This window comes from Stegastes partitus, unplaced genomic scaffold (assembly GCF_000690725.1).
Source record: "Stegastes partitus isolate 25-593 unplaced genomic scaffold, Stegastes_partitus-1.0.2 Scaffold254, whole genome shotgun sequence".
NCBI lineage: Eukaryota > Metazoa > Chordata > Actinopteri > Pomacentridae > Stegastes > Stegastes partitus.
Genome location: NW_007577985.1, coordinates 321,672 through 334,632, shown reverse-complemented (window position 1 = coordinate 334,632; position 12,961 = coordinate 321,672). Strand labels below are relative to the sequence as shown.

The 12,961-nt window shown below is 43.4% G+C and overlaps 1 protein-coding gene across 1 annotated transcript in view; it reads right to left on the bottom strand.

Moving 5' to 3' along the window:
- nrxn3b (neurexin 3b) overlaps nt 1–4,562 on the bottom strand; it is a gene marked incomplete at its 3' end in the record, with an annotated part of 274,338 nt that extends 269,776 nt beyond the window's left edge. The window contains exon 1 of the mRNA XM_008281996.1: nt 3,866–4,562. Coding sequence (XP_008280218.1) covers nt 3,866–4,562 — 697 coding nt within the window. The remainder of the gene's footprint in view (nt 1–3,865) is intronic.
- Between the last annotated feature and the right edge of the window lie 8,399 nt (nt 4,563–12,961).

Here is a 12,961-nt window from a genome sequence, read left to right as displayed (position 1 = left end):
GCTTTTTCTGCTTGCACTCAGTCACCGTGCATTACGCCGCGCTGCATGCATGTTAAAATGCTCCGTTTCCCATGAAGATAAAAACCCCCTTTCTCTTAATGCAACAGTGCTCAGAACAAGCCAATGTGCTGTGGAGGACATGTGGTCCGAGCGTAATCCCCTGCTCTATTTTACCAGCAGCTTCACCACTCAAATCCAAACATAATTTTCAGCTTGGGCACTAGACACAAATGCCCTCTGCACTGGAATCAGGCAAGTCCCTGCACCATTTTTTTTTTTTTTCCTTTTTTTCTCTCCCTGACCTACTTTTTATAGTAAGATTATTGTAACTGTCATTTTTTCCATGTCTGTTTATTAATCCCCAAAGCTAAGCCTGAAGGCACCGTTTCAGCACTTGCTTAACAGTTTGCTTGCCCTAGCCTTCAATTACTAGCCTTCCATCAAGTCGCAGCACATTTTTTAAAAGGCATAAAAAAAAAAAAAGGAGCCTTAAACTGCTCATTACAAATGCAGGATGTGGGAGTCTGAAAGAGGAAATGGGCGAGCGTTTTACATATTCAATCCAGCGTAGCTCTTAACAACCTTGACCTTATGCATATCTCATTGTAGCGCCGAAACCCCGAGGTATTCATGAGACTTCATAATGTCACCGCCGCTAAGTTAATTGCGCAGATTCAGGTTCAATATCCAGATCATTACCATAAAAGATATTTGCTCAACTAATAACAGGAGCAGAATGGAGTTGATATTAATAATAATAATAATTTCTCAAAAAATGACAAAGAGAATGGCCGATGACAAGACGGAGCGGTGAGACTCCAAGCAGCGGATTGGTCTGCCAAAGTCGACATGTATGGACAGCGAGTGGTGAGTGGTGTCTAATTTCAGTTCGTTGCCCTGACACAGTTAGTCACACTGATACATCCTGATCCGCATGGGAGGAGAGGCTGAACATGTGTTTTATGGCCAACTGTTTATGGTGCTAAGCTGCAAGCTGAGCTGGACGGTTTGGGAAGAGCTGCAGGAGATCAGAGATGGAAACCGTCTCGTGATCTAACGGCGACGCTTTAGCAGCAGCGGCGGGCTAACGCGGCCGTCCCATGATGGAAGCAACCAAACCGTACGGGAGTGTGCACGTTTTTAGCACCAATTTTCCTGTTTCCTTTGATTTCACATGTTAATTCTGCCCACTCCTCGCGTTTCCCCCTCTTCTAGGCCAGTGGGCTAGCAGGCTACCATTAGGAACACGGCTGGCAAAATGCTTCCCAGGCCCAGTTCGCTCAGTCAGTCAGCCATCTGCCCGTTTTAACGAGCAGCTTCGGGGCCTTCTTCGCGGTAATGTGTGTGTTTGTGTGCATGCCTGCGAATGCAAATGTGTGTGTGCATGCAAAAAAAGCCTGGACTTCTGCCGTCTGATAATGCAACATATAAATATTCACAGGTTTGACAGATTGCTTTCACCGCTCATTAATGTACAGCATAATCACAGTATACCGACAAAGACAGGTGTGCTAAGCTGTTCTGCAAGCACACAGTGAAAGTTTGATCACTCTGAATGTCCCCTGAAAGCATTCTGTGCACACGCGTTGCTGCAACAACAAGTATTTTTGCCACTTGTGGACATGTGGACTTAATTTTTTTTTTAAAAAAGCAGCAGCGTGCTCATCTGCTGACAGACAGTTTGAATTGACGGTGGTGTTTGCGCAGGCATTTTCCAGGCAAATTAGCCATCTCTGTTCTCATTATCCTCCTAATTATGGTTCCCAGTCTCTGTGGCATAATCAACAATCAGCCACATCAGTTAATGAGAAAGCAGAAAAGAGCAGCAGCCAGATCAGCTGGGGGAGCTAACATGACTACCCTCCCTGCCTCGCTCGTTTTTTTTTCTTTTACGGCCTGAAAGCAGAGGAAAGATGGAGAACAGGTGTCTGGGACGAATTAGAGGGTACAACAAGCCAGCGGTGAATTCACTCGTCTCACCCGGTCTGCCCCCCAGACACCGGCCGCCTCTTTTCAAACCCGCGTGGCTACTCTCAAAACCTGGGGTTGTTTTAACTCCGAGATGTCATAGTTCCCCCCCTGTCCCCCTCCCCCCCCCAGGTCAGCTCTCAGACAAATGGACCACCTACTTCTCCTCAATCGAGTGTTCGACACACAGGCAGCGAGCAAATGGGATGAAGCGAAAAGGGGTCAAGTCCAGTCCGTCCGCTTGGCTGCCCTGCAACCAGCACATCGCGTGCTGTCCTGAACAATGCCACGGGGCTGGCGCTCGGGATTTAAGCTCCAAACAGCTTCGTTTTGGGTGCAAAATGTTAGAACGTATTAGGAAACCGAAAAAAAAAAAAAAACACTCTTAAATGCATGCTATAACGCTGGCAAATTATAGCGTTTTAGCTGTTTTTCAAATAGCTCGCAATCAGCGGCGCAGCATTCAGTGAGCATTCCCTGATTTTTGGCAAAATGGAGTCATCCCTCAGCCATGTCAGTCTGATTCGAACAGGCAGGAACTGGGTCAGCAGAGAAGGAAATTTGACATGGGTCTGTTCACACAAAGTTATCTCCCCACAATCTTGAAGAAAAAGCGTGTAAGGTTACAGGGAAATTGTGTATTCACCGGATTGCCGCTATAAATATGAAAATTTGAAAAAATTCTCTGATGTGGAGAAGAAAAAAAATAAATAAAAAAAGGAAATTTAACAAGTTACTCTTGGCATCAGCTGGCATTGATCTCAAGGATACAAGCAGCGGTGTGCGTTGAAAGATTTTACTATTAGGCAGCTGCGGTGCCATACAAAAATTGAAAGCAGTTCAGCGCACAATATAAGAGAACATTACTTTTTAGTGTTTCTTGAAAAAAGAGGGGAAGAGTTGTGGCATCTTTAAGGAATAAATGTTAAAAAAATATATATTCTATGACTTTCATGGGGCCATTTGAGCCTATACACAAGAAAAAAAAAGCTTTTTTTAAAATGTATTTAACACCTAAAGCTCTAAAGGTGTGGAGACAGAATGGTGGAATATTGTCAAAGTGCTGCATCTCATTACACGGCCCCCAAAAAAAGCGACGGCCTTGGCACAGAAGCAGAGGAAAAATAGATGAAGTTGTTTCCCATCCAAACTTTGTGTGTACCTTCAGGTCCCTGCAGCACCTTGCAAAATCTGAATACATTTAATGAAAAAAAAAAAAGAAGAGGAGGAGAGAACTCAGTGTTGTAATTTTAGTCATATCAGCTAATACCGTATCCACCACTGCCTCATCAAAAGTAATAACTGTGAAAAGGAGAGGAAATGCTGAGCACATCACCTCCAATTTAACTCCCACATGAAATATGAGGACTTTCTAAAAGAAGCCGTAAGAGCAACAACCCACAAAGAAGCATTCTGACTCTCCCGTCCTGTGCGGATCGCATTAAATCTCGACAGACACGCCGGAGCGCCGTCGCTCCTGCTTCGTATAAATTACACTGTTGTGTAAAACGCTGCTCCGCAATCAATGCGCATTTTTCAAGGCATTTCATAAATGAAGTTTGGTGTGGCACAAATCACATTAGGCAGCAGGCGCCAACAGCAGCGCGGGTTATGGAAATTAAATCTAATTCCAAAAAGTCTGCATGGAGAATTATGGGTTTTCACGCCAACGTGGCATGAGGTGGTTTTAATGATACACATCTGCAGAAAAAGAAAGAGAACATAAGAGGTTAATACAACAGTTCTTTTTTAACTTTATACCAGGAAGCAGACGGCAGACCTGCTGTTAGGTCCACTCTATATTTGTAAAGGAATCCCTCTGAATTTTTTTTTTTTACACAGATTTTAATCAATATTCAGCGCTTGACACAGAAAGCTCTGGAGCCAGCCCTCTTACCTTCGGTGCAGTATCGACCTACATATCCAGTTTTGGAGCAGTCACAGTAGGTTTCTCCATCTGCCAGTGAGCAGATCCCACCGTTCTCGCAGGGGTTCTCTGTGCAAAGGCCCATCATCTCCAAGCGTACCTTCTGACTATTGATTAGCGTGGGCAGCTTACTCCCATAACTGAGGTCCGTGATAATTCCTTTGAACGGCGGCAGCTCGCGGACGGAGGGCAGGGTGATGGCGGATGTGCGGATGTCCCCCGGGAGGCCTCCGAGAAAGAGGTCGCTGACGATCTTCATGAACTGCCGCTGGGGCCGCACCTCCTCCGTCTTGGTCTGACCGTCCACGGCCAAGCCAGTCCGCAAGTTGTGCCTGTTGACGGCGGCAAAGTGCCAGCGGCTGTCGTTGACCATTTTGTCGGAGGTGATGGTGGTCTCGGCGCAGTCGATGCTGACGCGGAGCTGCATCTTGCCCTCGGTTACGGTGAGGAGCAGGAAGTCGCAGTATCCGCCGTCGTCGAAGTAGATCAGCAGGCCTTCCGATTCTGAGGTCTTGAACTGAAACGTCAGGTCACTTCTGGAGCTGGCGTCCCAGCGCAGGTAGCGAGCCCACTGACCTTCAGAGCCAGTGAACTCCAAACCTACGCTCAGGCCCAGAACAGTACTTAGCAGCACGACGAGATGCCCCGGTAGGCTGTTGGGATTCATCGCGGAGAGCAACAGGGTGAGCCAGAAGAGGGTGAGAACTGGGGATAGATCCTCAAAGTGATAAGAACATCTGATTACAGTTTTGTTCCAGGGCTTATCTGCTGATTGTTATATTCCACATAGATATTTTTAACAGTCAAGCAGACAATGCAATATCCTTATATTTTTTACTTTAGAGGCAGATCTGATGTTGATAACGGATCTAATCTTGTTCGCCGAGTCTACGGAGGGAGATACGTGGAAAAATATCCAGCTTCCACACACAGTGGACAGGTGAAAGTGCTACGATGACGGAGTGTCGTGTGTTTTGTCAATGAAGCAGAGCTACATCTTGGGATTTTTCTTTGAGGCGACTTCCTGGATTGAAGCACATGACGGTCAGCATGGGTCCAGCTCCATGCCCCATGGTTTGATCTTCAGCTGCAGACACGCCTTTGACAGAGCTGTGGGGGGAAGAAAACAGATATTTACACCAAGAAATCCACATGTTTCAATGTCAGGTTGCAAAACAAAGGGACCACCTGCAAATAAAGCATGCCATGTAATGAATATATACACTTGAGAGCTCCGAAACTGATCCATCCATCCATCCATTATCTATACACAATCCTCACTAGGGTCATGGGGGGCTGGAGTCTATCCCAGCTGACTTAGGGTGAAGGCAGGGGACACCCTGGACAGGTCACCAGTCTATCACAGGGCTACACTTAGAGACAGACAACCAAGCACACTCACATTCACACCTATGGACAATTTAGAATCACCAATTAACCTCAACATGTTTTTGGACTGTGTGGGAGGAAGCTGGAGAACCCGGAGAGAACCCACGCTGCACGGGGAGAACATGTAAACTCCATGCAGAAAGATTCCGGTGCCCCCACTGGGACGCGAACCGGCGACCTTCTTGCTGCGAGGCAACAGTGCTAAACGGAATGAGCCGAGAGCCAGCTTCGAACTCACGACCTCCACATCGGGACTGTTACCCGATACGGGGAGTGCCAGCTCAACCTAGTGAGCTATTGCGGCACCAAAACTGATCTAATCAAGGCAGATAAAGTAATTTTGCAAGAAACACATCACTTGTCAAACTTAAAAATGTAAAATTTTGATCATCTGTCCAACAGCTGTAACTGATGTTCGCTTATATTAGTGCAAAAAAAAAGACAATTCAGGTGAAAAATGCTGTTCACTGGAAGCAGAGTGGAGAACGCGGTGATCAGGCAAATCATCTCTATGTGTTTAAATCAAACTCCAAGGACACTGAAAGCACCATTCGCTGCAGATCTCGCTCTGCATGTGGCCATTAAATACCACAAAATATCCACTAATCACATGCATTAAAAGGTTTACGAGCATTTCGTGCAGGGCTTCATTTCTACCAGTTGCTCATTTTATTTTGTGCATCAACTGAAAAGATCGTTTAGAGTTTTGAGCCCTTAATTTAGGTTCCCAAATTCTGAGAGCAAAACACAGATATTTAGTGGAGGGGTGGGGGAAAAAAAACACACATGGCAAATAAATAAAACCAGCCAGTAGACGACTGCTGTTGATTCCATGATGAGTGAAAATCCATTGAGGTGAGCCAGAACATGTGTTTAGCCTCAAACGTTAGCCTGCTATCTGTAAGGGCCTGCTGGGATCCTGATAAATATGACTAATTATCCACCGCCACTCTCTCTCTCATTTGCATGTCTTTGGGGGATTACAATCATAAACAGCTATTCAGAAAGATGTTAGGATGGTACCACTTCATATTCGAATCCCGTATTACTATTAACATTTTTTTTTTATAACATTTCCTCCAGTATTCAAACTCGTTTATACCAAACAAAAAAAAAAAAAAACCCGGATGACACCGGAGCGGAATATTAACTAGCTGGGTAGCCTTTGCATGCTGCACCTGCACTCACCTAGTTCTGTTTAAATTTGCTCAGCAGAGCTAGAAATGATTCACATGGCGAAACCTTATATGTGTGTGTACTCTTCCAGCCCTTTGCCCTTGCAATTGTTTTGGCAGTGGGCTGCCCACCAGACAAACGCATTGTCCAATCATGACAGTAGCACAGAACCGTGCAACACAATAGGCCCTTTAACCACCTGCCCTGAATAGTTAATCTCGCTGCAGCAGGCGAGCTATTGAATTCTAGTAACCGATACCTATGCTAATGCACCGTGCATGTGCGTCCCCGGTGCAGGAGCGTGCATGAGTGCGCCTCTGTCACGACGCTGGCTGGATGGTTGTTTTTTTGTTTTTTTTTCTTTTAAAGTGACTCGGTGAGACAGCAGAGAGGTTAAAAGGTTCTGTGTGGCCAAACAACCCTGAGCGCTGCTGTGTCACTGCAGCCTGCACACTACATTGGTGTGTTATGTACTGTATCCCTTGAATAAATAAAGCTCCAAATGTCCATGAAACCCGAGATGCCGATCCCGTATGAGAAAAAAAAAGAAAGGCCCTGGCCTCTATTCAATTAACATGACTTATTGTGTGTATTACCTAACTGAGGTATCGGGTGTCTGTGCTCGCCGTGGATTTGACAGTGAATACTAACAACGTGTTCTCTGTCAGTTAACTAAAGCACTAATGGAGACGTCCTAACTCCAGGGTAACACCTGGCTGCTTGCTTTACTCTCATTTACCTGTAAAAAGCAACATTTTACATTGAGTTCCAATTCAATTACTTGACATTTGACAAACTGAGAGCGGTGGTGGAGCCAGACAATCTTTACACGGCTGGCCAGGCTGGGACCATTAATCACACTGGGGTGGCATAAAGCAAATCCCTGGAGGCCAAAATGTCATTTTTTTTGGTTACTCACTCTTTTTATTTGCTTGTGCATGCAAAATCGCCTTATTTAAGTGCATGAGAACTCATATACACTACAATAAGCTTCTTTTTTTTTCTTTTTTTTGGAGCTAAGTAAAAATCTGCAATGATTGCTAAAATTTTTTTGTATTTTTTACTTTTTAAATTGTACATCAAAAGTGTCCTTGTCCTAATGAATACTTGATACACCACACTGTGCCCATCCAGCCTTTCCTTTCTTTCTTTTGGCTGCAGGTTCTGGGTCAGTCTTGAATTTTTCAGCAGTTTGTACCACTTGCACACCTTGGAAAGCTCAGGAAACAACCACAGCCACAGCTGAACCTAAACCCTTCACACTTTAATAACAACATGCTTTAAATGCATGTAAATATGGCTCTTTAACACAATCAATGACAATAATTTGAAATATCTGAGTTGCTACCAACTTAGTGTGGACCTTTTCTGGTTGGTCAGAACTACTTGGTTTAATGTAGTTGAATAGGGGGTGTGGCCGCGCCTTTAAAATGCACTTGTACGGGAACAAAAGCTGTAGAAAAATGGTTCCGCAAAAAAAGGTTCCACCCGATAAAAACTAGTAGTTACTGGGTGTAACTCCAGTTCTGTGTGGGCTTCAGTAGTGGTTGAGTGGGGGTGTGCAGACTTAATTTAAAGTCTCCACCTGTTAGCTAGCCTGTAGGCTAAGCTAAATGAGGCTAATGTGGTGACAAGTCAAAATTTTACACGTAATATTTTCCTGACACTTGCCCCCCTCCTCACAGGCCTGTTATGAAAGATGCCCTTCAGGCTAACTGCTCGCCTCACAGCACCCTCAGCAGTCCTCGCTCTGCAGGGCAACCGAATTAACAGGCTGTTTTTGGGGCTACTTAAAGACGTGTTTAAGAAATCAAAAAAGTGTTTTTAAAAAAGAACTTCAAGCTACCTCGACGGGCCCTCGGCAGTACGGTTAGGTGACTTGTTCTGCAATACCTATACACATATTTTCCGGGATATACACATTGAATTATTAAATAGTGCAGGATATGAGATGACCTGCACGGGATACCGTCGCTGACTGGGCCATAAATGATGCATTGACGCGTCCAGCTTCGGTGCAGCAGATTTATTGACATGTTTTGTAATGTAGCCGAGCCCCCATCACGCGCCGGAGACCCCTCCATCCCCCTGCTGTGCTCCCTGTCTGTCACAAGCTTCAGCCTGCGGGAGCGATTTAAGCCGACATCAGTCACAGCAGACAAGGGGTGTGCTGCATTAGGAGGAGGAGTGTGCACCGGATCCACTAGTCCACTAAGTGGGGTCCACCAGGGGGGGATTTCAGGGGGCACCGGCATTTTATATTCAGTGGGAAAATCTGCGTAACTGCATCTGTAAATCATTTAATCCAACTCAAGGGTCCTCTAGCTCATAGATTTCAGCGGGGATGCAATATTTAGAATACTCAAAGTGCCTGGATTTCCACATTTCCGCTACAAATTGATGCAAAGAAGTGCAAATCGGTGCATTAAAATTCACAAGAATGCAGGAAATGAAGTGTCTGATGCTCAGATTTTTCTCAGGGAGGATGCCCACATCTCTGCTTTAGGGGGGGGAAGCGTCAGCTTTCTGCTTTGAAGGAGGAGAAACTTCACCACAGCAGCACCATTTGGACCCACCAAGCCTTTAATATCACAGCACGAATACCCACGTTGTCTCCCACTAAACATCTGTGCACAGCTCCAGGTGTTGCTGCGAGAAAACAGTCTTTAATCATGAAAATAGCTCCCAAACATAACACCTACTTCATTATATTCTGCAGCAAAGGCCTGGAATCTAAAGATAAAGCTGGGCGAGAGGTCACTGATAACTCTGCAGTCAGCTCCGACGACTTAAGTTCTTGCAGAAATATTAAATTATAGTGATGCTCTGCTGAAAGCTGCTGGTGGATGTTTCAGCGTGCTTTCACAAAATGATGCGTAAAAGCCAACGAGATCATATAAGAGTCGTTTTATCCGTTAATGGAATAGCCTGTTTAAAATCTTCACCGTGCGTAAAAACGCTCAGAAATCCAACCAGCAGCTCTGCACCGATGAATAAAACAGCGGGCAACATTTTTTTTTCTTCTCCCTCTCCCCCAGCAGCAGCAGCAGCAGCAGCGCTCCAGCTTTCCCTCTGCTTCTCGCACGGTGGCAGTCTGACTGTTGCTCAAATGGGGGGTGAGGGGGGGAGCTTACGAGCCTTTTGCTTTCGAATTTACGAAGCGAAATTTTGGCACAAATTTGGATTATGCTCGCAAGAAACCCGTTTCGTAAGTAGTTCTGGCAGTTTCTGCTTTGGCGCATTTCGGCGACCTGAAACTTTCCATCTCAGCGCTCCTCACGCATCCACCGCGATGTATTTCCTCACAATTCCAACTCTGATAAGTCAACGTGGTCTCCTGAGATGCGTTTTAATTTCCCCCCTTTATCCTCCCTTTCACAAACCAACCGCTCTTCTGAGGTTAAACTGCTGATGAGAGCTTTCAAACTAATCATCCCGCTGCGCTTAAATCCCCCATCTCTATCCAAAAAAAAAACAACAACTCAGCCCGAATTCCACGACAAATTGCGCAGAAAATTCTTGAAGGAGAAACTTCCCACAACGCAAAACATCTTCACACAACATCTAAAGCATGTGGGAGGGAATTTAAAAAAAGAACTAAACAGGAATAGACCAGTTTTAATCTTGCTCCTACCTTTTTTTGTCGTGCAGAGAGAGAGAGAGACGACTCCGGACGGGCAAAGCGCGCGTTTAAATGGAGCAAATTAGAATAATCCAGAGCAAAATTCCATTCGGAAAGCGTAGTATTTTCAATTATAGTGTGCCCCGGGTGGTGAGACGCTGATGCAAGTGATGAGGCGGTTATTAGAAGTGAGGCGCGGTGGAGGAGAAGGGAGGAAAAAAAAAAAGAGAGGCAGCCTTCCTTCCTTCCTTCCTCCGGCTCAGTGAACGCGCATCTCTCAGCTCGGCTCACTCAGCGCAACTGCTGATGGCTCCGTGGATTTCTCCCACACTGTCGATCTGACCCGCCTTCCACAGAGTACACTGTACAGCAGGGAGGAGGAGGAGGAGGAGGAGGAAGGTGGGGGGGGGAAATCACTCCATTTGGAGAGACAACAGGGGAAACAGCCCCTCAGGACAAATTACCAATAATGAAAATTCTTTATTTTTAGATATCCTTTTAGACAATATACTGCCTGTGCGTAAACGAGTCCATTGCGCGTCCACCTTGTGCGTTTTCCTGCTTTTACGCAAATGCGCACAGTCATGAATCTGCCTGCTCCTGCATGTTAGGCCATGACTCTTTTATTTTTCCCTATCTTGGAGTTGGATCTGGCTAATCTCAGCACTGCCTTTCAAACAAAAGATAGTGGAAATGTGCCTTGTTTTATTTCAGCTGCTTCAGCACTGCATGAGGAGGAGTTCAGCACCTCGGACAGCTCCCCTCCTGCAAAGGTCTGCCGGTGCAACGTGCAGAAAGACTCGAGTGGAATCCTGCGCCTTGTCACAGCTCGTCCTGATGCTGGGCTGCTGTCCGAGGTGCTGAAAGCTTGTCAGGCGTAAAAGAGAGAGAAGCGCGCAGACAGGAGGGTGGTGGAGGGGGGAGGAGGACAAGAGGAGCTCAGTCTATATCTATATATTTACAACAACACAGCACTTGAGAATGTTTTAGTGCAGCAGCCTGTTCAGGTTCTGTGTATCAGAGGCTCGTGTTTGAGCGATGGAGCCGGAAATGTTTCCATTTTCCCATTATTACTCTACTAATGACCCTCAAAGATCATGATTCATGACCACTTATTATAATAATGATCTTTCATTGGGGTATAACGTTTAGTTGCTAGTAAATAAAGTGCTGTTAGTGTTGCCAAGTGTGTGGAGCTTTCTGTTCACTGTATTTTTATAAGAGTGTTTTTTTTTATTTTTTCTGTGTTTTTTTTTTTTTTGACCAGTTGGTTTTTCTTTTTTTTTTTTTTTTTTTTTCTGTTTTTTTGTTTTATTACTAATAAGTAGTAGCAATCATCACAGAATTGATGTTGTTTTTTTTTTTTTTTTTTTTTACAAATGGAAATTACTTCTTTTACGATGTCTGAAAGTAAAATTACGCCATTTTTACATTTGAATCAGCAAAATTATTAATATTTTACAGATATTTGACACGACTTGAAAGATAAATAATGTAGATTAAAGACTGGAAAAATGGCAAATAATTTCAATATCTAACTGTAAATTTAACCGTTGTTTTTCCAGACTTTTCATGTTTTGCTAAATTACAGATAATTAATTGTAAAATCACAGAAAATAAGTATTAAATAAAAATGAGGAGAAAAAAATTATTTTACAGATAATTGCCCGCGACCCTAGTGAGGATTAAGCGGTGAATAGATAATGGATGGATGGATAATTGCTGGTATTTTAAAGAGAAAATATGTAGATTAAGGATTGAAAAACAGTAAATAATTTTGTAACAGTTGTTTTTGCAGATTTTCCTTGTTTGGCGAGACAACAACGAGTAAAATCATAAAATAAAAGTCTTAAAATACATGTTAACACTGAAGAAAATGGGTCAAAATTGAAAAACAATAAAAAATAAATAAAATAAAATAAAACAGAAAATTAAAAAAACATCAAAAATCTGTATTTTTAAGACTAGCAATTTGTTTTGTTTTTTAAAACTTTTGACTAAAAAATAACATTTAAATCGAGAAAAAATATATTTTTACAAATATTTGCCATTATGTGGAAAAAATGTATATTTATGACATATATATATAAAGTACAGAAAAATGGTTAAAAAATAAATAAAAATTAAAATCTTTTTTTTACAAATGATCACTTAAAAAATATTATGTTACAGATAATTGCTTTATTTATTTATTCATTTATTTATTTATTTATTTATTTATTACAGTATTTGACTGTTTTAACATATTTTATTTTAACACTCTTTTTTATAGTGTAGGTGTGATGTACGTATATCAGCTACAACATTCAAACCACTGACATTTGACGTGAACAACACTGATCAGCTCAGTCCAACGTAATGTTCTGCTGTCACACCTTGGGTCCTGACATTCATGTAGATGTTACTTTGTACCACCAGGGCTGAGAAATATGCCAAAACAACAACAACAACACACACACACACACACACACAAACAAAAAAAAAAAACAACCTTACTGTAATTATTGACAGATATTGCGATATGAATCCTGGTTTTATTGAGAATCGTCATTTTTGCATTTCTTCTCCCGCTAAAACAAAACACAAGAATGATGATGTGATTTTGGCTGCAGTCGTAACAAACAAGCATGTTCCCTTATGTCTGGAGAGCATGATTTATAGCTGCTTCTCTGTAGCGCCACAGTGCTTCATTTATAATGCTGTGACACGTTTCACCTTTATCTAAAAATTGCAGCTCCTGTAATCTGGATATTGCATTTGTCCACATTGTGATGTTCATAAAGTTTCGATTAACGTGACGTAACGCCCACCTAAACGCTGCTGCAGAGCCAAGAAGGAGCTCAAGACTCGGCCAATCCGATCAAGCCTCATCCACGGGA